The 25,261-nt window shown below is 40.3% G+C and overlaps 1 protein-coding gene across 2 annotated transcripts; it reads right to left on the reverse strand.

The window, feature by feature from the left end:
• Positions 1–2,624: 2,624 nt before the first annotated feature.
• Positions 2,625–25,029, reverse strand: THOC1 (THO complex subunit 1). Of its 2 annotated transcripts, XM_065831861.2 has the most exons (22): positions 24,889–25,029; positions 23,851–23,924; positions 23,684–23,744; positions 22,893–22,959; positions 21,806–21,924; positions 20,510–20,558; positions 19,897–19,992; positions 19,590–19,672; positions 19,007–19,080; positions 18,294–18,402; positions 17,132–17,263; positions 15,671–15,771; positions 13,770–13,836; positions 13,536–13,586; positions 12,888–12,958; positions 12,012–12,035; positions 11,501–11,596; positions 10,533–10,598; positions 7,074–7,157; positions 6,702–6,849; positions 5,169–5,247; positions 2,625–3,073 (listed from the first exon to the last, which is right to left on the reverse strand). In XM_065831861.2, the coding sequence occupies exons 1-22, from the start codon at positions 24,979–24,981 to the stop codon at positions 2,778–2,780; spliced, it is 2,040 nt and encodes a 679-aa protein (XP_065687933.1). In that variant the 5' UTR covers positions 24,982–25,029; the 3' UTR covers positions 2,625–2,777. The 2 variants fall into 2 exon arrangements, with proteins under 2 accessions (XP_065687933.1, XP_065687934.1); XM_065831862.2 differs by lacking the exon at positions 12,012–12,035.
• Between the last annotated feature and the right edge of the window lie 232 nt (positions 25,030–25,261).

A 25,261-nucleotide genomic window follows, 5' to 3' on the forward strand; every position in this document is an offset into this window, starting at 1 on the left:
TGGTTTTTTTTAGCTGTAGGGATTTATCTTTTGTCTTGTTACTCTTTATGCAGTAGGTAGGTCTAGTGTGGTGGCTGCAAAACTGGGCTTCCCCCACCCTGTGACTTCTGTTCATTCCCCACAGGAATGCAACAGCTGCACTAAACACTATTTCAGTGTCAGTCACAGCCAGAAAAGCCCTAGGCCATCAACAGAGCTCAGCCTCGGTGTAGAGGCTTCACTTCACACTCTGTGAAGTGTCCCTGTCCCTCCTGGGAGAGTTGTACTGATATTGTCTGTATTCATATGGAAGAACTTCACTTGTGTCTTCATTAACGGTGACCATGTGGTGAGATTAACTGTGCTCTAACAGTCAGAAGGGAGGCCTCTGTGAGCCTCCCTTAGGGACTCTGGTGTCAGCTATGACCTTCCCAGGTGGTTTCTCTGCCGCACAGCTCCCCCAGGGAGCAGCTAAGGGCCTAAGGCTGTATTTTAAAAAAAGTTGCATGATGCTTAAAGGCAAGTTCCACTTATGAAGGAAGCCCCAGTGCAGTACGGGGTCTGTTGCCCTGTACCCCATAGAAGGAGTACAGGCTCCTGGTTTTAAAGGCTTTTTATAGGTTAAGGAGGAAAGAAAGAAGAGACCTTACCTGTGCGTGGTTGCTCATTTTTGGAACTATGTCACCCCAGGTATGGCCTTATGATTGGTGTTTCTTCTCTGCTGGTAGCTGAGAAGAGCCTTCTGCTCTGAACAATTTTATGACTCTAGAGCTATGAAATGATCTTTTATTACTGGTCACAGCCTGAGAGTTATTAAAAAAAAACAAAAAAACTTGTTTTTCCTTCCCAGAAAGCAGTGTGCCCCATTTTTCTGTTGCTTTAGCTTTTTACTCATTTTGATGTGTGCATTTATCACATCTGTGTCTTACTGAGACAAAATACACTTAATAAGAGCTGGTTCACTGAAAACCTCAGAGAAGCAGCAGTTTCCCCCATGGGCCTGGAAGCTCACCACCTCCATTTCCAGTGGAGGTGTTTCTAGGTCTGTCAAACCCTTAGTTATGCCATAGGGCTGGGGGCTTGGATCAGGGATAGAGATCAGGATCCCGCCCCAGGTGAGTCTAATTTCAGGCCTGTTTGAGGGCCAGAGCAGTGCTGTCCCATTTTGATGAAGTCATACTTGGCAGATGATGCAGAAGAAATCTGCACTCCTCCATACACTGCTGTGACCAGGTCAGAAAAGGAGCAAAGCTAAACCAGGGGAACAGCTTGGTGCTAAAGTCTCTTGCCTTGAACACAACCACTGAGATGGTGGGTGATATCTAAAGCACCAAGAACGCACCTCTCTGGAGATGGCTTCCTTCAGTCTCCTTCCCTTGGCCATCTCAGCTTTCCCAGCATGCAGCTGTCAATAACCAACCAGGTAGGCCACGTTCATTTTACTTCAGCTGTGGAACAGGGTTGTGCTTTCCCTGTGTTCCAGACAGAAATTGCAAACGCTAATCCTGTGCTGTGAGTGCTCAGACTCCTCCCCAGGAGGCTGCACTTCCAGAAGCAGCAATGGCTCCTCTCCTCAGAGATGCTCTTGGTCATCTCCGCACACCTTAGCTCACGATATGTTTAAAGTCCCTCAGTCAACTGAAATAGTTACATTTCGTACCTTCTATCAAATCGTACCCACAGCAGGTGAGACTTGGGCTGGTTTATTTCCAACAGCTGCCCCATGTATCAGCCCATACGGATTTTTGCTGAAGTGCCCAACGATTAGATTCCTAATACAGCTAAATCTGAAGTGGGGAGCAGGCACAAAGCTCTCAGCAGCAGCTCTGCATGCAGAACTCACCTCCCAGCTGGCAGCAAACCACCCTGGAAATTCACAGGTAAGAACTGAAACAACACCCTGCAAAGAAAAGTTCTGTGATATGTAGTTTTCCAAACAGCAATCAGAGAGATGTCACTGCATGACACAAATTCTACAGTAAGTGACCACGTAAGTTGTAGCCAGCTACACCACCACCACAAAAATCTCATTTTCTGAGGGCAAACAGATCCAGCCACATGTAACATCTACCTGTTGGAAGATTGCCATATCCTTAAAATGAAACCAATTGTCACTTCGCAGTGAACTGGGACAAAAACCCCTCGTTCACATCATGACTCAGGGGAGTTTCTACATAGACAAACGTGCAAAGACTAAGGCTAATAACCAGAAATGAGCATGGAAACTCCCCCCCCATTATTGACTGTCAAGGTCCAGAGAACTGTTTCTTCAGCAGAATAGCAGCCTGAGCACAGCATCCCTCCCAGGGCACCTCACTGAAAGCAAATGCTGTGACTTGCACCTCCATCCCAGCCCTATTTTCTCACAAACAGGTACATTTTAATGGTCCACAGCTCCCTGCCACCCCAACTGATGATTTAAATGTCCTTCACAGCTGCCTGTGCTCTGAAAAGAGCACACAGAGACTACTGACCGCCCTGTCCAACAGGAGCAACCCAAGCCCTGCAGGTACCAAACTACAGCCTGCACAGAAAGCTGCCTCGACTCCATCCTTCCTTTTATGTTTCCACCATCCAAAGTAAAGCTTCCTATTTCCGAATTAGGATGACAAATCCTTTTCTGAGAAAAGTGGACAACTGAGTAATATTATTAAAAAGCTTTAGCATTTATTGAACATAAAACACCTATCAAAAATTTGTTACCTAGTAACAATTAACAACAAACCCAAACAAAACGGACACAATTAACAATGACAACAACCACCACCACCACATGACAAGTTAGCACCTGAAGCAAGTTAGCTGCTGCCTTCAGTGTCGTTAGCCAGACTTTCCGCAAGGTCACTTAACCCAGCTTTGCTCAGCGCAGCAATCAGGTTGTCGGGGGTCGCGTGTGCCCCCTCCTGATCCTGCCAGGCAACCAGCAGCTGCTTCGCTCTCATCTTCATGTCCTCACTGTCAGACTCGATCTGCCGTATGTCAGAATCCTTCATTTCCAAGTAGGGGGCCAAGGCCTTCCACTGCTCCCCAAGCCTGCTAGCAAAGGACTCAATCTGTTCACCCGTCATGGCTTTGTCCCGTTGTGCCTCTGGACCTAGGGTAAAAAAAAAAAAGTCACTGTGAAACTCAGGAAATGTCTCCAGATCTTCCCTGATCCGCCCCATTTTAAACCTTCTATTTATTTACTAACAGACAGATTGACACCTTTCCTTTAGTGGCTAGAACCTACTCAAGAGCTCTGAGAACAGATGAATTTTTACAGATGTATTACTTGGGTTGCAAGAGGAATGTTCCTTATTGACCATGATTTAAAAAATAAATGGGTTTTATGCATTTCCTGTTCAATTGAGAGATAATTGCTAAAGCCTGAAGTACATCAGAACTGCCTCCTCCAAATGAAAACAAAAATTTGGAGAGGCAGCCTGAAATTTTCAATACATGACTCAACTACTATATTAAAATACAGAGTGATGTTTAGCATTTGTCTTTTAGACTTCTTTTAGTCACTGTACACAGAGTTAATCCAGGTAAAAAATAGTTTGCTTCCCTTTTACTGAGTTACTAAAGCCTCACATTCCTACCAGCAGCAGGAGCATGAGCAGGACTGCAACTTCCACACATCGTCAGTACTTCAAGGAATTTTCTGCCATTCTGGCATAAAGATAAAAACCACAGAATACTCTGCTCTGCTGAGACACCAAGTGCTGCAGTGATTACACAGATGGGTTTGCACATTTATAGCTCACCATGGTCTACAACTTACGGCTTACCACCTGGGTATATTTCACACCATTTTAAAGAAAAACCCCTAAAGACTGAATTACTTATGCATAAAAATTAATAAGATTCTTAACTTTTAATAAGTATTTCACCTTCATGCCATCTGAAGAGCCAGGTGGCAGGGAGCGGAAGTTTCAACTCTCTCCAGTGCTTATCAGTCACTTATTTGTCTGAACTAAACCCACTACATCGAGGGGAAAGAATGGAAGATCACACATGACAAAACAACAGAAGCATCAGATCACTTCCATTATTTGTAAGCAGAACAGTGCATAGTGGACCATAGCTCTCCCATCTTTGCTTATAAACAAGATTTAAAGAAAGATGTAAATTCAACACAGCAAAACCACAAAGGCTGTTCCAGGCAGTGTTAAGCTGAAGAAAGACATCACTATGGGGAGACTGTGGAAAAGGTCAGTTGTGGAATGGAAAAGGGCAACAGAGGAGATTCAGAGAGGCCCACAAAAGGCTTTGCACTAACAGAAAAATCTTTCAAGAAAACTGCTCATGGTGTCTGGTGTGGGAACTCCACACCCTGCACATCCCATCTGCCCATGCTGGATCCAAGAGCCAGTGCACAGAGATACAATGTGTGAGATGAAGGAGGATGGAAGGAGGCAGATTCACAGACACAGCAGATGGGCAACAACACTCAGGAACACAACATACCAGGGTTACAGGCAAGAGACAAAGATGGAAGGACTGGTTAATGGAGAGGAACCAGAGATGACATTTGCCAGGAAGGTTGCTTTTCTGGCAGAGAAGGTTTTGCCCTGAATACATTTTAAATGAAGAGGATGAAAGATCTCAATGTTGGAATATATCTGTTTCTGAAAGTCCTTAACTACCCACTCCAGCAGGGACTAGAGAGAGACACTTGCCTGTGGCAATTAAAGGGCAGAAAAGTGGGTGAGGAACTCTCACAGGAAAGTGGGTGAGGAACTCTCATAGGTTCTTATAGAGCAATGATGGCATTTTAGCTATAAACACCTACTAACACTGTAAACATACACCACGTAGCAGAAAAGGTGGAAAAAGCAATGGGACAACGCCCTCAGACACATGATGTGAATTTTGCGGTTGTTCTATGCAGGGACACAAGGTGGACTCAATGATCCTTGTGGGTCCCTTCCAACTCAGGACATTCTATGATTCTGTGATTAATCCAAGCGCTAACTCAAGTTCAACAAGCTGCACACTTTCAGCAGCGCAGGCCACGAGATGGACAGCTTGCCACTGGTGCCCTGTGTCCTGAAAAGGCTGTGCTTTTTGGTACAAATGGGGGTTCAAGTCAGAAGCACCACGGTAACCAAGGACTGGTGACCCTCAGCAGAACCTAAATTAAAACGCAGGTTCTACAATACACATCAAAAGAGAAACTGAAAAGACTGAGAATAAGCAAATCTTACTTTCATTGTTTTCCTTTAACAAAGCATCATTATCTTCCTCATCTTCATCTTCACCTGTTTTTATTTCTTCAGAAGGAGGCTACAATGAGAGAACTAAACATCACTGGATGAATTTTGTGTTTGAAGAGAAATATTACATCTCTGTGATGGTCCCTGGAATGTGTACTAAAATGGAAAACCTGACATGATCCCATAAGAGACTTAAAAATCCCCCACAGTCTCCTGTATCCAAATCACCAGTAACAAGTGTTCTAATAAAACACAGTTATAACTAAAAAACCTAATGAAAGTATCCACTGACTTCACAGGATTCCTTCGTTTTCACAGTAACTACAACTAAGGATTCCATAGCTAACTTTATTACTTACTTCAAAGAAAACAAACACCACACAACTTTCTATGAGACCACTACTGCTGACTGTACTTTTAAAGTTCTTCTTCTTCACTTATTCCTCACTCAGGAATTCCTCAAAGTTTTCTGTACTTTCAAACTTCATAAAGATGGCAAAAAACATACAAACTTTTCACTTTCTGATTCAGTTACTGATCAGCCAAGAGGAACAAAAGGCTTCTTATTTTCCTGCCTTTCAGTCACAGGCCTTGTCTAATGTATTTCTGCCTTCTCATAATATTTGGTACATGACAGCAGTACCACCATGAATATATTAATAAACCACCTTAATATATTCAACTGCTTCTCTCCTCCCAGTATCTTTCCTAAAATTGCTATTAGCACCTAGTTAACTCCAATGGCTGAACAAACAAAAAAGCTACATGTAACAATCCAACCTTTACCCCTCAGTAGTTTCCCATTACAGACAAGGAAGGTCTCAAATACAGACACACAGGATCATACCTGTAAGAAATTGCTGGGTTGTGCACGAACTCAAGAGGTTTAGAAAAAACTCCCTCCTCCACCTGTTAGTCTCTCTTACCCTTGTGTATAAAGTTATCTAAAAGACCCCTGCTTGGCCTCAAATTTCTACTGTTGAACGTGCAAAGGGTTAATGCCTTAAATTTACACCTCCATAAGGTCTATTTTTCTTTACACATTTTAAAAGCCAGGGGGCTGATAGAAGAGCTCTGGTAAATCTTGCTGTAAAGCTCTGGTGACAGTGCAGTATCTTCAGCTGCACACTCTGCTCCTTTTATTGTCATCCCAGCAGCCACAGCTACTGACATTCACGAGTCCTGACACTGGCTCACACCTTCAATAAAAGCAGTTTGCACTAACACCACCGAACTCAAGTAGCTGGGTGCAAATCCGTTTCTACTTACCAACCCAGCAGGAAAACTTGGGATTGCCACAGCTGTTTGTTCACAGAATACAAGGCAGTTACTTGGTTATTCTATGCTATTCACAATGTAGTCATTGATCAGACCAATTTTACCTCCAATTTTTACTTTACAAGCTTTTTCACTGTGTTTTTTTTTTTTTTGCACCCCCCCCCCCGCCCCCGCAATGGATGGCAGAGAGACAAATGGGAAGTCAAATGAATTCAGCATTTATTATTATAGGATAACATTACTTACAGGTAGCTCCTTGGCTAATTTGATTACCATGTTTTCTAGATATTCAGGTAAACTCTTGAATTGTTGGTTTGTTGGCTGGAAGAAGTGGGGACTTCTGCGTGCTAGGAGTCTCAGTGCTCTCCAGCCATAGTTAGAATTGTTCACGGCCCTATAATAAAATACAAGCTTGGTTGGCAACAGTCTGGCATCTATAAAAGCACAGAAAAAGACCGGCGGCATTTACTAATTAATATAATCCTGTCCCAACTTATACCTTTTTGTACATTACTGGAGTCCTGCACAGATACTGGTAATGCAGAGAACAGTCTGTTTTCTTTAACGAGCCAAACATAAAAGAGATCAAAATAAAGTGAGACACAAAGATTGACATACTTATACTTATTTTCAACCATGTTTTCAGGGTCTGCTTGTTCAATAGCTTCTTCAAAAAATTCCTCCAACGTTGGCATATATTCCCTAAAAAATAAAATAAGGAGCTTAATACTCCTCACGGTCTGTGCTAACATCACTGGTTTTCCATTTGTTCATACACATCTCAAAGCTTATTCACTGAAGAAAAAAACAAACCAAACAACCTACTCAAATTTAACTGCAAATAAGCAAAGAATCCGTTTGATACATGTTGCTATAAAATTATTCACTGCAAAACCACTGAAGCACAACAGTAGTTGCTAGCACTGCCTATTATATGTATTTAAACACTGTGCTATACCAAAAAGTAACATTAACACCTGTCAGTACCCTTCGGTGAAAAAGGACTGTGGGACACCAGGCAAGAATTCTGGCAACAAGGAAACGAGATTTCCGTAAAAGTACCTGTAATAACCGACTGGCTGCCTTAGAAACACACTGCCACTCACACAGCTCGCAAGAGCTCAGGAGCCTAAACTGGTTGTTTGTTTTGTACAATTGGAGAGGACAAGTAAAACCCGGCCTCTTTACACCCCCATTAACCCATTTCAGTTTCATCTGCTACCAGTCAGACTACTATTACTCCCCAATTTCAATGATTTATGATCGCTAATTTTAGAGAGAGGGGGATATAGTAGGCAGCTTATAATGATCCCATCTTAGTGGCTCCCTGACTTGCTCAAACACGTTTCATTTCACCCCCTCATAGTGATCCCTGTATCTTCTGCTTGGGGTCTACCAGCATCAGGAGGAATTAATTTATTTGAAGTGGACTAGAAAGCATCTGAGCCCCGCAGCTCAAAGAGATGTGATAAGCTGCACAAAGTCCAGCTGGAGGTCTGTCACTAGGGCTCAGGACTGGGGCCAGTCCTGCTCAGCACCTTCATGACCTGCCTACTGATGATGGGACAGAGCACACCCTCACGATGCCTGCAGACAGCACAACTGTGAGGAACAGTTGACAGAGCAGAGTTGTGCTGCCATCCCAAGGGACCTCATGAAGTTCAACAAAAGGAAATGTCAAGTCCTGCCCCTGGGGAGGAACAGCCCCAGGCACCAGCACATGCTGGGGACTTGCTGGCTGGAGAGCAGCTTTGCAGAAAACGTCTTGGTGGGCAACACCATGCACATGGGCCAGTAACACACCCTTCTGGCAAAGGCGGCCAGCAGCATCCTGGGCTGCATTTGGAAGAGGTTAACAGGACAAGGGAGATGATCCTTCCCTTCTTCTGCTCAGCACTGGTGCTCAGCACAGCATCAGGAGTGCTGGGTCCCAGTTCTGGGCTCCCCAGCACAAGAGACACAGGTCCATGCAAAAGGCTGTGCATGGACAGGGACATCCACCACTCAAGGAGTGGTTGAAGGAGCTGGGACTGTTTACCCTGGGGGAAGAGGGCAGTAAATACCTGATGGGGCAGTAAGGAAGAAAGAGTCGGACTCAGTCCTACTCAGTGAAAGCACAAGCAGGAGCTTGCACAAACGGAAATACGGGAAATTCTGCTTAAGCATCAGAAAAAAATAAACAGAAAAAAACCCACAAAAACACACACAAAACCCAAACAAAAAGCAACCCCAAAACTTTTCTGTGAGGGTGATCAAACACTGAAACAGGTTGACCAGGAAGGCTGCAGAGCCTCTGCTCTTGAAGAGACTTCCAAAACCCACCGGAGAAGGCCACAGGCAACTTGCTCTAGCTGATCCTGCTTTGAGCAAGGGGTGGACTAAGTGGTCTCTAGATGGTCCCTTCCAATCTCAGCTGTTCTGTGATTTTCAAGACAATATTTATGACTCATAGGGCACATGTTAAAAATGCACTTGATGTTTCTGTGCTTAGAACAGCTAGTGACTGCTTCTGAGAGATATTCAAACGAGAACATAAGGAAACTTGGCCTAAAAAGAATAACACAAACAATTTTCACAATGTTTAGGACAGTTTGGTGCTTTGAAGACTAGAAGCAAGAAACACAGATTACCTAAGAGCAGCAGGTTACTGTGAGTCAAGATTATCAGTCGTGCAAAGCAAGCTCATAATGATCTGTATTTCTCCTACCAAATGCTTGATAGAGACACATCTGCTTCTACAGGGGAACCCAGTGATCAGCCAGGACTGAGGTGAAGCACACTGGTCTATGAACTCACTTTAGTTCTGTTTTGGAAAAACCTGCTTTGCCCAGGAAAGCAGTGCCCAGTGCATGTTTAAGTGTAGTATTATCACTGCCTACTGGAACCAAAGCCGAAATCTTGAAAACCCTTTTGATTTGAATCCTGCTATATGTGGCACTATGCAAAAACTAAAAAGACAGATTTTTATCCCAAGAACAGCTACCTAAAAAGAAGACAGGTAAGGAAGTATTACCACATTTGAATGAAGACGTGAGAAACCAAAGCAAAAAGTTAGTCATTTGACCATGCAATAATAAAACTTGGGACTGAATCCAGATCTCTTGGGATCTTCTCTTGCCTGTTTACCATGGCATGTATTTTCTTGCTTTATCTCCCTTTAAGTGTTTTGGTTTTTGTTCCTTTCAATTTTTTTTTTTTTTTAAATTTAAACAAGTTGCAGTACAATACAATCATGCACAGGGAATCAAAAGCTTTGGTTCCAAACACAACTCCTCTTTTAGCCCTTGGCCTAGCACAGGCACGTATCCTGTCAAAGGCAATCCTGCATATCCGAGCCTCACAAAAAGGAAGGCTCTTCCTCTGCAGAGCTCTCAACCTCTAGAACAGCAATTACTCCACTCATGACACCTGCACAGCCAGGCATTCAGCCTTTAGAGCCACAAAGTTCTCTTTGGGAACTGTCCCGTTCCTTTCCCACGTTTTCATACTAGCTTCCATGTCTGCACAAAAAGGCGATCATGCTATTTTTAACAAACAGAAAATTATGCAGCAAAGTACGTTTTCAGCATTTCCTACAATTGTGCAAGCAGAAGGGATAACTAATAACTGTATTTTTCTACAACTGCACCACTAGCGGATCTGGTATGCACTGAAACAATGCCTGCTAGCCATTTTCCTCTTATCTAGTATTGTTCAAAGCACATGTCTGCTTGAAAATCATGGCCAAACGCTAACTTCATTAGAGCCAGACCTGGCAACCTTCCTTTATTATATAAGGTACTTAATTATACAGTCATGCTCTACAAAACTGGAGTTTCCATCTGGGTTTTAGCTTCGATTTTACTTTACTAAGCCATGAAAACTACTGACAGCATAAACACCACTGAAGAAAACAGTAAGAGGCTTCAAGACAAAGATTCATACCACCAACTTGCCTCAAGACACACAGTGAGATGGCACAGCACGCAAGATCATCACATATACCTTCCTTATGCCAGTTTTGTAATAAATGTAATTTTGTGTGTAATTACAGTGCTGAAAGTTAACTTTACATAATTATGTACCATTTTTACATACCTGCTCTCAGATTTACAAGCTTCCATATTATCGGGACATAAATTCCAAAGGCGGGTCAGTTCCTCACTGAAAAGAAAAGCATGAACACATATCAAGCTCCACATTCATCATTCTATCCTTCCATGTTCTGTCACTCACCAGAGACAGACAAACAAAACAATATTACAGACATTCTCACCCCAGAGCCTTCACAATAAAGCATCCCATACCAACTCTGTGATAAATAAAGAGTAGGAATTACCAGAAATTACAGAAATCTCATCTGATGTTGCAAATTAGGAAAACTATGTACTGAATTTCTACTATAATCTCTTGCTGATCTGTGCTCAGAAACAGTAACAAACTCTCACTTTCCACACCAGCTAAGGTCAGGCCATTTTGTTTTGATAAATGAAATAATTTATCACTTTCTTTTTCAGAAGGGACATTTTACTAAACACTCAGTACAAGGTCAAAATTTCCACACTTAGGTTGGGTGAACTGTTACAATGAAAAGACTGTAATTTCTCCTGCAGTGGAAAAATGCAGCACTTCATATCCAGCAAAACATGACACTTTTGTTGGAGAGGTCATATCAAGAAGACTTCTTTGTTCCAGGGATAAAATACCAATGAATGTTATTTTAAAACCTGTGGCATAGGTACATTTTAAGCAAAAAACATAAATAAGACAGAAGTATAAAAACTGACCCAAGAAGCATAAACCACTGATTTTCAGTCTGTAACTTACAGACTATTTAAAAGGGATCTAAGACAGATGACTATAAGGAAAGGAAGCCTACTTCAAGTTTTAAATGAACTGACACATTTCTTGCCTGTTCTTTCCTTGTGGTTCCAAAGTGAGGAATTTTCAAAATAACTAACTAGAAAAAATAGTTGCCAAAAAAAAAACCAAAACCCCACAAAAAAACCCAAACCAACTAACCAACCAAACACCAGAAACTCTTTATTGAAATCAATCCAACGTACTTCCCCATTAGGATTTTTTTGTTTGGTCCTTTTCCTAGGAAGTCCTCTGGAGCTGGCCTCTTTCTCATAGGCCTCATTGGCTTGGAATCAGGAGGTCTAAAGAAAAAAAAAAATCTCTTCAGTATCAAACCAGTAACACTTAAGAGAAAAAAAAAGCCATTTCACCCAAGATGGTGCCTAGTTAAATCACAGTGGAAGTACTCAGAAGGACTGGAATTCTAGGAGTGGAAAGAGGGAGAAGGGAAGAAGAGAGAGAAGATAAAGTAAGTATAAGGAAAGGGATCTGTCCCACACCAAAATTAGCTCATTCAGCAGTGTAAAGGTGTATCAGAATCCAGAAACAGAAAAAGAAGCAAATCACATTTATGCCAGCAGCACATACTAAGCATGATCCACCCTGCTGGGGGGTTCATCTGCTTTATGATTGCAAGTTCTCTTTACCCGGGTGCGCCTGATTTCATGGGATCAGAGAATGGAGATCCCAGATCACCAAATTTAGGGTAAGACCTACCCAAGCTGAAACTCTGGCTGAGATCTAAAGGAGGAGACAGAACATTTACAAAAGTCAAATTTCATAATTTTATTTCTTCCCCCTCCCCTAACAGTAACTTCTCTCTTCTCACAGCCCCCTCCCTTTTTTGCAAACTGCTCAAGTCATGAAGAGGTGGCTTCACCTGATCTCTCCACAAAAGGAGATCTGCAAAGAGACAATGACCCAGATGTGCCCTCCCATGAATAAGCTCCAGTTTGTATGTAGAATGAATAAGGGTGGCAGGACAATGTTTAGTCAAGACCTCAAGACAGTCAAGTAGACACATGGAGTCAAAGCTCAAGTTTTGCCATGAGGTAGTAACTAATTACAAAGGAAACCTTTCAATGGCAAAAGCAATTTAATCATATTTTCCTTTCAGGTAAGCAGTCACCACCAAGTGGGATACCCAATAAGGTATGTAAGAGGAGAACTGGTACACAACACTCCAGGTAACCTGCCCCATCAACACCCAAAGCTTCATTAGAGGCAATCCAAAGCAGCACATGGAAAAGTCAAGCACTAATATCTTCAAGCTAGGGTCTGCTGAAAGCAGACAATTTGCTCCAGTTGCCTCAGTCACTGGATCCTTGGCATTAAGAGAACAAAACACTGCCATGAGAGTGAGGAACGCTCTCCTGAGACCCTACACATCCATAACCACCTCTTCACTGACATAAAGCCTTAAAGACTTCTGGCAGAAATCTAAGAGTCTTCTGCATACATGGAAGGGACATCCAACTATACAGATCTCAAAGTTGTGTGAATCATTATCGTTCATATACACTGCGGGTACATATTCTGAAGTTGAACCATCATTTCAAACAAGCAGCAAAAAGTTTCTGGTTCCTAAGTTACCTTTCCTTCACAAAGCTTGGGCACCCCTCATTTTTCCACGAGTTCCAGTTTTCTTCAGTATTTAATATATGCTGCAGAAACATAATATTACACATTATTAGGGTCATAATACCTTTCAGAGTTGACCCCAAAGTTTTTAATTGAGCTACTACAATTAAACCTTTGTTACTCTCTGTATTTCAGACACCATTTTGAAGGTCATCAGTATAATCTTCAGCAGCTGGTTTAGTTTATTCAAAAATAATGTATCTCCAATAACTGTGGGAAAGGCTTTAATTCTCCTCTCCAAACAGGAAGACAGATGTGGTGAAAGTAAAGGAAAAAAGTAAAGCATCCACTTGTGTCTTATCCCTATGTCTTTGGACACAGCACTCCTTTCTTTGTTTTCAAAAACCAATGTCTCCTGTATCTATACATAAACATACGTGCACATTTCCATTTCTCCCCAAGCAAAGTATGAAAAGCACATTAATGAAAATACGGGAAAAACGTGACTACCAAGTAAAAAGTCATTATGAGACCTTTTTTACTGAGATGAGATAAAAGTTCTTTCAGATGCTACATCTGTGTTCCAAAAGCTAGTTTAAACTGATATTGCTTTTCTATGCCCTATACTGACTTTGTTCAGACAGGCATCAAAGTACTTACCTCTACCATTTTTGAGAATCTTTCCCCATCTGGAGGATTTTCTGAAAGAAGCTATGATTGGGAGAGAGAGGAAAAAAAACAGGTTAATTTTTTGCATTATATTTCTAGCAGAATACATAGCGAAAAAAAGAAAACAAAAGAAAATGGTGGTCACTGCTTCAAGGGCTGTTGATACAATATTACACAATGAGTATTCTTCCACGCAGTTTTTATAGAAGCATCTACTGTACCAACCTGATAAACTGCTTTTGTAGTATCTTCAATCCAAAGGGACTGTTCATCTGTTAGAACGTAGTTTGAACTGGATTTGAAAAAACAAAAAGTATCATTAAATCAGCTCTTTTTTTTTATTTGAAGAGTTTACTACATGTCAAAACAGTGCTGAAGACATATCATTTACACTACATACTCTCTGAAGGGTGTTAGAAGGCACCTGAAGAAAGTACTCTGGTCTGGTCCCATGGACTGGCCACTTATTAGTTTGTGGAGTATACTTCCAGGTTTATTTTCCTCCAAGAGGAAATCCATTTGCGTGATTCAACATCACACCTTGATGTTGGACCCAAAGCACAGCGAGTGGTCACAATGAAAAGATTTACTTAAAAAAAACCCCAACTCTCCTAACCCCAGCTCAAGCATTACTGTAGATAAACCACAGTAAAAGCAACAGTCTACCAGCTGTATACAGAACACAGAACTTGAATACCTCAAAACATTATATACAACATAACCTCAAATCATTCAACAAGTTGCTTGGTACACCTAGAATTAGAATGGAATCAGCAAGTAAAAGTGAAAAGGACGCAGAAATAAATACAACATGGCTCACTTCCTTTCCCAGCAGAGAACAGAACTTTTTTTAAACACAATTGAAAAAAAAAAAAAACCAAAACAGATGACAGTCTAATTTTTGTTTTTCACTGATTCAAAAAGAATCCATTTGAAGCATAACCATAACATTTCATTTTCAGTGTTCAAAAGCAATACAACACAAACCAGCTTTTTATGAAGTACTATGTAACTTAAATAGCAAATACAAACATGACTATGGCTAAGTCAATAATGTGAGAAAGACTTCCAGAACTAGCTTCCCTTAGTTAATAGGCTATAAAAAAAGCTCATTTTTTAAGGAAGGAAATAATTAGTATTATTTTACAACAACTGCACCAAGTGTTAGACTATACCATTTATATGTCAAACAATCCTTGACGACTTGCTGCTTTTAATGAACACTTTAATGAATTGCAATTGAATCACCTCTACAGCAATGAACTGCAGTTCAGAAGACATGAATTCTATTCCTCCTCTGCCACCTGCCTTGTAAATAATCTACAGAATGAGGATAATGATCCTTATTTAGTCTGCAAAGTTCTTCCAAGATCTGTTTATAAAAAGCAGCATACTGCAGATGAAAGACAGCTGCCTTAAATGTTAAGCATTATGTGCACATGTGGTGAAGGGCAGAGGAAACAAACAGAGAGGCAGGTTTTTCTTTCAGCATAACATTACAGAATACAGAGTAGGAAAACATAGGGGTTTGTTCTGTCCCATGGATTTACAAATGCAATAATCACTATTATAATTTCTTACTATTTTAGACATAATGCTGTAGCACACCAAGAAAAAAACAAATCAGCAACCAATGCCACATTGTGGAGTCAATGCAGATTCAAAATGATGCTGCAGACAAGTAGCTTGCATTGGTCTGACCACTTGCTGCTGCAGAGACTCCTTCCCTTTCCTGGCTGGCATGCACCTTAAGCAGCTTTAGTGGCCTCTGTTTCTGAGACCGCATTCAACTGACCAGCTGGCCAGAAAACCAGCTCTGCAGAGATGAGTAGATTGTTTTTTTTCTGGTTTAGTACACTGCACAAGTTTGAGTAAGTCTAATGAACACTGGAGCAACTGTAAGGGAGGGCAGAGAATCATGAAGACAGAAACAGAGAAAGGCAAGAACGAGACCTCCCCCTTTCTGCCATAACATTACTTCAGCCGTATCTTGTATTTACCAATCCAAGGCTCTGCAAGTTTCACAAGAACCTCAGAAAAAGTAGACATAAGCTCTTTTAAAATATTTTGGTTTATGCCCAAGTTCTTAGCTGCCCATCCACAAATACAAAACATTTCCCCATTACCTTTTAAATTTCACCTGTCCCTTCAGATACTGAAATAGTATTAGGTACTGCAATAAGATGTGACGGCGAAAGTTACTGTCACTCAGCTGTAAATCCATCAGCTAAACAAAAACAACAAAAAAGAATTACACATATAAAGACACTACACATGCGTAAGTAAAAAAAAAAATCCAAGAAATGTTTTCAGATAAACTCCATGGAGACTGTTTTTACAACAAGATGATGGTAAGTCATTACAGAACCTCTATTCAGTATCATCTATACTTGCAAAACAGGGCTTTGTAAGATACAAAGACTGGTAAACTGTCATCTGGCACAATTTATAAAAGACTATCAAAATTTCTAATGAAATCAATTTATTAAAAGCACAAGGAACTGCTTGTAGAAGTATCCCTAGATTTCTGTTTAACTAGTTTTATACTGCTGGATTTAACAACATTCACTTGGAAGTGAACACAAATTTGGAAAAACAAATATTGAGATATTTCAGTAACTGAAGGACAGCTTGCTCCCTTTTCTTATGAACTACTGCCCACAACTTAAGGATTCAGCTAACACAGAAACGTTCACTCTCATCAACACACAGTAATACACTGCTTGGTTTCTACCCTATGTACTGCGCAGCATAGTAAATGATTAAAAGGGAAGATGTGAAGATTCTTTAAAGAAAACAGTCTTTGGCTACCATTTGTTAATTAAGCAACCGGTTTATATCTTCTATACTACATTATTTTAGAACTGTCAATACACAGGTCAAAGGCTTGTGAGGAATTTACCTATTCTTCTATCCCAGAAAAAGAAAACTCATGCTGCGCTTAGACTTGCTTTCTGTCATCTATTAATGCCTGCGTTTAAAAATTAAAGTTACATATTATTCCAAAATGAAAACAACAATTTTAGGATTAAATTCAATAGAGTGTTGTATTTTTGATTTCATTTTAACAGAATTAAAAACTCTAAAGATATTTTTCAAACTAATTTTAAACAAGACCATTATGAGGTAGAAAATATAGCTAGCATATAATCAACTGAGTTTTGAAAATGTAATTCTAAAGGCAATAAAAAAAGCAACAGATCTTTAAATATTTACTCTCTTAACTTCCCCTTCTAAATGTAACAATACAAATCAAATGAAACAAATAAACGTCAGCTGTACTGCACACTTTTATTCCAGAAACAGAAATGTTTGAATCATAAACTAACATAGGGAACCCACAAAGAAAGAACAAAATAAAAAAAGAATAGAATAAATATATCTTTATCACTTAATTAAGGGATCAAACAATTTAATGGGATACCCAGAGAAGCTGAGGAGGCTCTATCTGTGGAGCCATTCAAAACCCAAGTGGACACAGTGCTGACAGCCTGCACCGGCTGAGAGCTTTGAGCAGAGAGGTTGCACTATGCAGGGCTCCTTCCAACCTCAACTAGTCTGTGATTCTGAGAAAAGAAATCACTTACCTTTTCACTAGTTAGGAACTTTGCAAAATACACATGTTCTCCTCCTGTTTTCAATTCTTCCAGCTTTTTTCGGGAAGCCTGAGTATCATCCAATTTGTAACTTTTGAAAACAGCCAAAACTTCTTCTGAGTACTATAAAAAAAGAGTTGTTCACCACATGAAAATACTACAAAAACTTTGTAGTTAATTACAGAACTACACTAGACTCAGTCTCAAGTAAAATAGTTTACAAGCTTGCTATCAGCCAGTCAAAACAAGACCTATTTGCCACCAATACATAAAGGCTCTCTAAACAACACAAATGACAGTGGAAGTATTATTTATAATTTAAGAACACCTAATCATTTGGAGCATTTAAAATATGCTAAGAAAAACAACGGTTGTAAACAGTGCACAACTGCTTTGTTTTTTAGATGTTATGAAAAAAAGTGATTAGAGTGCTATATTCAAACTTAAAATAAGTTGTTCAGAATATATACCAAGAAAGGTACATAAGTGAGAGTCAAATTGGCAGTGCTGTTCTTAAAAATCAGTTGAGTCTTCAAGCTGCAAAGAAAAACTAAAAAATTTAATCTGAAAGACTTAAGCCTTGCCCTATTCAGCTTCTCTAAATCACACAAACAGCCCTCCTCTTGCTATTAAATAAATACTAATGGTGAAGAAACAGTAGCTTAGCAAAAAGTAATCTTCAACATTCACACAAAGCAAAATTGAAACAGCTGGCTGAAGGTGACGTCCAAGTAATTGCTTCTATAAAGACATTTGTTTCTTTATAAACCTAGCATCTTTAGGATCGCACCAGGATCCATATGACCATTCAAAAGTAAGATCTAAGACTAGGTAAAACTATTTTTCTTTTTGGGGGGAAAAAAAACAAAAAAAACCCACAAGTTCTGCTTTTGTGCAGCTGACATTGTTTCAGCACATGAAGTCTTTCTGCTAGTGACTTACAGGATTTGTTATGGGATTTACTGTACATCTTAATAAACTGTTTACTGTCAAACTCACTTCAGAAAACGGCAAAAATGCATTTTCTCATGTCCTATTATTTTTCAATGGCATTAGCAATTGAACTGTTCTATTCATATGCAGTCACTCTTCTACTTGTACAAATGGTTATTTTAATTCAGACTGAATGGTTGAAAGCATGAACTCAGATTACCTTCAGAAAAGTTTTCCATGAGACCTTCTCATAGCACTGCACAGGATTTCTAAAATAATCCTGAAGTGACCAGAATTTTCTATACAGGTTATAATCTATTGGAATGGAACTGGGGAAAAAAAAAAATAGTTACGAAAAACCATATTGAAAGCGATTTATTAAATTCAAGTCTACTCGTGAATGTGCAATCCCAGAAATTAATTTTGTAAGTGAAATAATAAATCAATAGCGAGCCCTTCCAGAGAAATCCGTAATTCAGGATTTGTCCTTAAAAGTGTTTTCCATCCCATCTACCGTTACTTTCTCACTATAAAAGCAAAAATAGCGTAAAACTCAAGATCATTTTTCCTTACACCCCGGGGAATGAAGAGGAACACAGCTTTATCTCATAGAAGTATAATAACATGTACTCAGAATCCTTGAATACATCTTATTGGAACACATTTTGTCAAGATAGTTGGGAAAATTGTGAAAATTGTGAAGAAGAGAGTAACAGTGGTTCTCAGCCAGGGTAAGCAACTTTTTCAAATACTCTGGAGACTTCTTTCCTCTTCCAGGCATCTCCACTGAAACACTGCCAGGTTGTATCTAATCTTGAGAGGACAGGAGGTAAGTAGAATTCTGAGTACATCACTAAAGGGTATTTCCCAAAAAGCTCTCTACGTTGATTCCGTAAAATTTTGTTTCAACTTTTAGCATTGCTATAAGCTCACCAACTTGTTGGTGCTTCATCATCTCCCATTTCACCTTCCTCTACGTCCATTCCTTCTTCTCTCTCCTCAGTGTGCTAATAGGAAGAAATAATAAAAAACTTCTACAAATGCCACTACGATTTACATGGTTTTCACGACGTTCTGTATTTTAAACATTCTATCACACTTTAGATCAGAAAGCTTAAGCGGGTAATTTAAAAGATCTCTGAAGTCCTATTCCAGTAATATGTGCAACGAATTCCTGTTTTAACACCTTACTACACTTTGCAATGGTAGCCTGACTTGTCTTGAAAAAAAAGCTGAAGGAACAGCACTATACTGTAGACACTGTGAGGAAAACTTTGTACAGTTAAGTGGCAGCACTCATCCCTCACAAAATCTTTTTTTTTTACCCCCTCAAAGTCCACACAGTTTAATATACCAGTTAACGTGCTTATTTCCAGAATCAGCAGCTTGGTCTGGAAGGGGGACAACCAAATTATAAACATACGATTCTAAACATTATGCACAGTAGTGCATTTCTGTGCCAACAGTCTTGCACGTGTCCCGCAGAATGAGCGAAAAACATCATAGGGATTTTCACCTTCTGTCCTAGAGTGCTCTCATGTTCATTAGTATTGAAAACAGTGACATTTTCCAGGTTAAACTGACTCTGCAAGTTAAGTCCTGTGAAAAAATAAAGGGTCAGTATTAGAAGCTGTGAAGTTTGTAACTCTGTTCATTCAGTTAGTTAAGAGATGCCAATATCAAGGGTAAGGACCAGAACCAAGATACAAGTGCAAGGTTATTTTCTCCAACCGAACCTGGTCTGCAACCCTTATAAACTTAAAAGATTCAGCATACTTAGTCTTTATTAGATGTTAAGTGTGGTGGAATTCAAAAAATCTCACCTGACTTTTCTGAAAGTGGAAATAATCTAGCCAAGAACAGCTGAATTCTTCCACAGAAGACTGTGTTTTGTGACTTAGATAATCTTCTTAGGAGGTCTAAATATTGTAAAAAGTACAGAATATTAGTATTTATCTCACTTTCAATTCCTCTCACACTAGAATTTAAGACTTGCTAATTACATGACCTACATAGTTAATGACAGGAAGCTAAGATTCGTAAATTTAAATGCTAGTAACTTCCTCAGATCAGCCATATTTTTTCCAAATGCGTTCTACCAATTCTGCTAAGACATTCAACAGCAATAAAAAAACATAAGTTCAGATGAATCCTACTCAAATACAGCTTCTGATACGCGCCTTGCCATTGCTGAGGAATAAATGTTTCTCAGATGTTCTGTTATGATGGCCTCCACTGAGGAAGAGATTTCCCTAAGGTCAGAATTACTTATTCATGACTCTTGCTGATAAATGTAAATCTACTGAGTGATGAGCCTTTTAAATTTATTACTTATTGAACACATCTGAATGTAAACCGCATTATTAAACCCACTTTCATTTGCAGAGATATGGAGCTCTTAATTCCTCACCACCCCCTCAACAAACTACAACTCACCATTGCACATTCGTAGCAAGTAATTTTTCCCTGCGGAGTAAAATGTATTCTGAAATGGAGTAAAGGTATTTAGATCACTAAGAGAACTCTAAACCTTCTTGAGTACAATTTAATTCAATCCCAAGCCATTCCTACTGCTATGCCTATATTTGAGTTTTTCCTTAAATAAGAAACCGGTTTCACAAAAAGGCAACTAAAAAAAAACCAGTCCCACAAATTCCAAGCCACAACATTTAAATCCAACCTCCATACAGAAAAACCATACATGACTACACATTGTAAGTTCAGCGTCCACTTTTTTGTCTGGAATACACTAATTTTTACACTCATTGCCTTTATTATTCCATGCATTATTTATACACAAAGAGCAATACACAAAAGATTAAGAGCATTCACAGTACTAGTAATTTGGTAGCAGGAGAAAGAAATCTATAGGTACTTGAATTAATGATAAAGAACAGTCTATTAATATATCGGGGGGACTTAACTGAAACAGAGCAGCCTGAATGAATGCCTATAGGAGGCAGTCCTGGTTAGGAAATCCAGGTTAGGGAAATACAGAGAAACTGGAATGCTGTTCAGGTGTTAACTATAGAGCTGCTGACGCTTGTGGTCCCAGCAGCACTACCAAAGAGCAAAACAAGGATACCGAGATACAGGATTTCTTATGATCTTGGAATAAAATGCAGGCAGGTTGGGACTTCTGCCTGCAACCCTCAAGTCCCTCTAATTAACAGTGCCTGCAGCGCAAGAAGCTCAGGAGCCTGTCGCAGCACCTCTTCTCCTGTTACAGCACTGTGACATAGCAAGAGCATAAAATGCTCACGCAGGCCTCAAAACACCAGTTGCTCCTCAAGAGCAGAAACATTTTAGGGCAACATATTCACCATCACTATAGTCCTGTAATGGAAAGCTCACTAAGGAAGTGACAAGAAGACTTCTTTCCCTGCAAACTGGTGATGGAGGAAACTGCAGCTCTGAGGAAGAAGCTGAACAACAGGTCAAGAGAGATGCTATTCATACAAATTGCGCACCCCAAGTTAAATTTCTGGTTTCTAAATGCAACAATTAGTGTATACTGTAAAAAAAGGAGTTAGAAATAGATCAAAATAATTATTTATTTTACTATTAATTTTCTGACCTCTGCTGCCCAGACATTATTAAGCCTCAAAAGAAAACGTGCTCAGTGCTACTATTTTAACATGGACAGAAAGACAGTTAAAATCTGTTTGTAAAAATGGTTCAGACAGACAGAAGCTTTGGTATGACTATATCACATTTTGGAATAATACCTACCGATTTCCATGTAGCAACATTTTTCTCCACAAAAGTGAAAATTTTGTCACATTGATCCAAGGGCAGGCAATCTAGAACATCTCCCAGAAGCACAAAAGGGGTTGATGCAGTGCAGATGCCTGTGAGGAACAGTGAGTATCTTATTCAGCAAATTTGAAGTCAAATCTGGTAAAGGTACATGGTAGCTGAGGGACATTATGCCAAGAAAAGAAGAAACAAGTTCTCCTGAGTTCCTACAAATCCTAACAAAAAGCTTGGCCTAAAGCGTGAACTTCGGTGAAAGCTATTTCTATATGTACATACATGCAGATGAGCTTTGTAAGACCTTTGCACTAATGTAAAACACATTATAAAAATATAACAAAGAATAACTTCTAAAAAACTCAAAGCCTACTAAAGCAGTGCTCCAAGTCTGTGTACCCATGCTCTGTAGCTTGGTAGTGTCTGCAATCCTCATGACCACAGGTCTCATTAGCCTATTGTTGATAAAACATGAGTGTAGTTGAGCTACACTTACTAAAACACACAAGTATTTGATGCATCATATGAACAAATAAACAAAGGGAAGAGCATGGGAGCCTCTTCAGAAGAGATTAGCACAATGATTTCTGACACAAAATACAGTTATAGTAACAGATTCAAGTATCTAAAGAACAGTTGTGTACTGACAGGTCAGTACTGGGAGAAGGGCAAACATATTCAGAAGTTATTTCTGGCTCTACCAGCAACTGACAGAGAAACCTAGAAGTCATTTAACCTTCTCTGCCTCAGTGGTCTCATCTCTGAAATTATGATGGGAGACTCCTAAGCACTTTGCAGTGGTGGACAAAGATAGAAAATGCTAATTATGTTGCAACCAAACCCACAAATCTTTCCGTATTAAAAAAAAATATATATTCAACATAAATGTTGCATGTAACTGAATATTATACATCATTCCTTTCATGAAACATAGTTAATAACCACTAGTGTAAGGACCACATATTATCAAAGCTAACTGATACAGATGACTTTCAAAAGTCAAGACTTTAAAATTCCCCTAAACGGCCCCTAAAACTGCCAACAGATCTGAGAGAAAGATGCTCACCTTCTGTGACTCCACTAATAGCAAGAGAAATAATTGCCAGCAGATTCTCACATGGAGCTTTATTTATCTAAACAAAGAGAACAGTATTAAACTTCTCTATTATGACCTAAATACATGTAACAAAACTAAAATTCTTGTTCCCAAGTAGGCATATTTAAAGCAAACATCGACAGTCAACTACCCAAAATGTCAAACAATCTATTAAATCAGACCTGTCAATTAACTATATAAAGTTTTTATTCAGTGAGCAACATTTCCTGACCACTGCTAGCCACTAAAGACCCTACAATGCCTACTGTGTAGAGAGAGTTATTTACCCCTGAAAATTAATATCCTACATTCACCCTTCATTCAAGTAATACCAACAAAACCATTCTTTGATTCCTTTCATCATTCTTTTTAGCTGACAGGCAGCTTTGTTACATGCTAGTAACAGATATCCCACTCCATCCCACTCTTAAAGCATAGTTATAGAATTATGCATATTTATGAACTAGAATTTTAAGACACTGCAGATTTTCATAAGGATTACAAAGAACTGCTGGAAAAGGCCAACTCAACACCCCTCACCATAGCATGCTATCTGTAAAATACTGCCATTCTGTCCCACCTACCAATCTCCTTTAATCATCTGTATTCAAACTTAATTAGATAACTTTTACATAATGCATATTTTTAATAAGCTGTATTTCCCTATAGTAAAGTAAGTTGCTGTTAAATTAATACATTAACTTCCAAATAGAAATTTGAGCTTTATCAAGATAACAGATGTAGCAGTTTAAAGTACTTACTATTTCTTCTTCTACAATAACTCTAAAAGCTTGATCCAAGGTACATTTTTTTTCATTTTCACTGCAAATGCAAACATACCATATCAGTTAATAACAACTATTAGGGAGAAGATTACTAACAAAATACCTGAATAGGCACCTTTTAAAATCAAGCAGCATTTACTTACCTCCCAGGAATCTGGTTAAATGCGTTCAACAATGGCTTGATACTTTTGTGATTCAAAGCCTCTCTGGTAGACGTCTACAAAAAAATGTAAACAAAGAAAAGTTACAAATCCAGTATAAAACAAGGAAGATCTCTTCTTTCCTCTATCTGACACTGGACTGAGATACTAAAGAATTTATTTGCCACACATCACTTTACAGAGAGAACTTTGTAACAAGTAGGACAAGTAACAAATGCCTCACAAATCAGGCACGTGAGCTAGTAGAGTGCCACATTTCAAACCTTGGCTAGCAGTGAAACAGTATTTCTAAGTGAAATACAGAGGAATACGCTATTGTGACCAAGATGCCGCATCTACAGCGGTCTCAAGCCCCACACGCACAACTTCACCTGCCTCAAAGGCAGGTTATGGGGGTTTTGGACATGACTCCTGGTCTAATAGTTACTATATTGCGTATCTAAATCTATCTATTGGAGCAGGTGTCCGTGCCTCGACCACTTCTGTGCAAATCCCACCCTCTTGCCCAACAAACTGGGCCGCAAATGGCGAGACCTAGAGGCCGGTGTGCACATCTAGCCCTACCTGCTCCGGCAGCAGAAAAAGCAGCATTCGGCAGAGGCACAAAAGAGACAAGCGCAACAAACTGCGGAGGTTTTGATGCGGGTGTGTGTGTGTGTGTGTATGTGTGTGTGTGTATGTGTGTGTGTGTACGCCGGAATTTAGTCTCATTTTATTTTAGGCTAATTTTAGTTAACTAAGCAGCAGACACCCCCCCAACCCCCCTTGGCGGTCCAGGCTGAAGCAGCATAAAGCACTTGGCCCCGAATTTAAACGGCTTTATCTCAGCTGCGCTGGGCGTCCGTTAAAGCAGAGCCCCGGCAGGGACCGCAGGCCGCTCAGCCGGGAGGGGAGGGAGGCGGGCGGCGCGCTGGGGCACAGCCCGGTACCGGCGCCACGACGTGGTCTCCCGCCCGCCCGGTCCACCCTCCTTAAGCGGTAACGACGGAGGAGGAAGCCCCCGCGCCTGGCCAGGCTCACCATGAAGCGCAACCGCGCCTCGGGCAGGCTGAAGAGCGGCGGCGACATCGCTCCCACCGAACGACGCTCCGCGGCGCGCGACGATGACGCCATACTCCTCCGAACAGCGGCGCGCACGTCCTGGATACGCCCCGCCCCCTCCGCCCTGCCTTGGGCGGCGCGCAGCGGGCGGGGCCGGTGCGTCTCTCTCGCGCTTCCCGCCCGCGGCTGAGCGCACGCGCGGCGGCCGTTAGAATGGGGGCGGCCGTTTGGGCGAGGTGGTGAAGGGGGTAGATGTTTGTCGGTGGGCTGTCGTCGAAGTGAAAAATGGCTCTTAAAAACGTGAGTTTAAAAGGGAGTGGTGGATGCGGTTGTTTCTTGTGACAGCCGCCTC

Source organism: Patagioenas fasciata, chromosome 2 (genome assembly GCF_037038585.1).
Source record: "Patagioenas fasciata isolate bPatFas1 chromosome 2, bPatFas1.hap1, whole genome shotgun sequence".
NCBI classification, from domain to species: Eukaryota; Metazoa; Chordata; class Aves; order Columbiformes; family Columbidae; genus Patagioenas; species Patagioenas fasciata.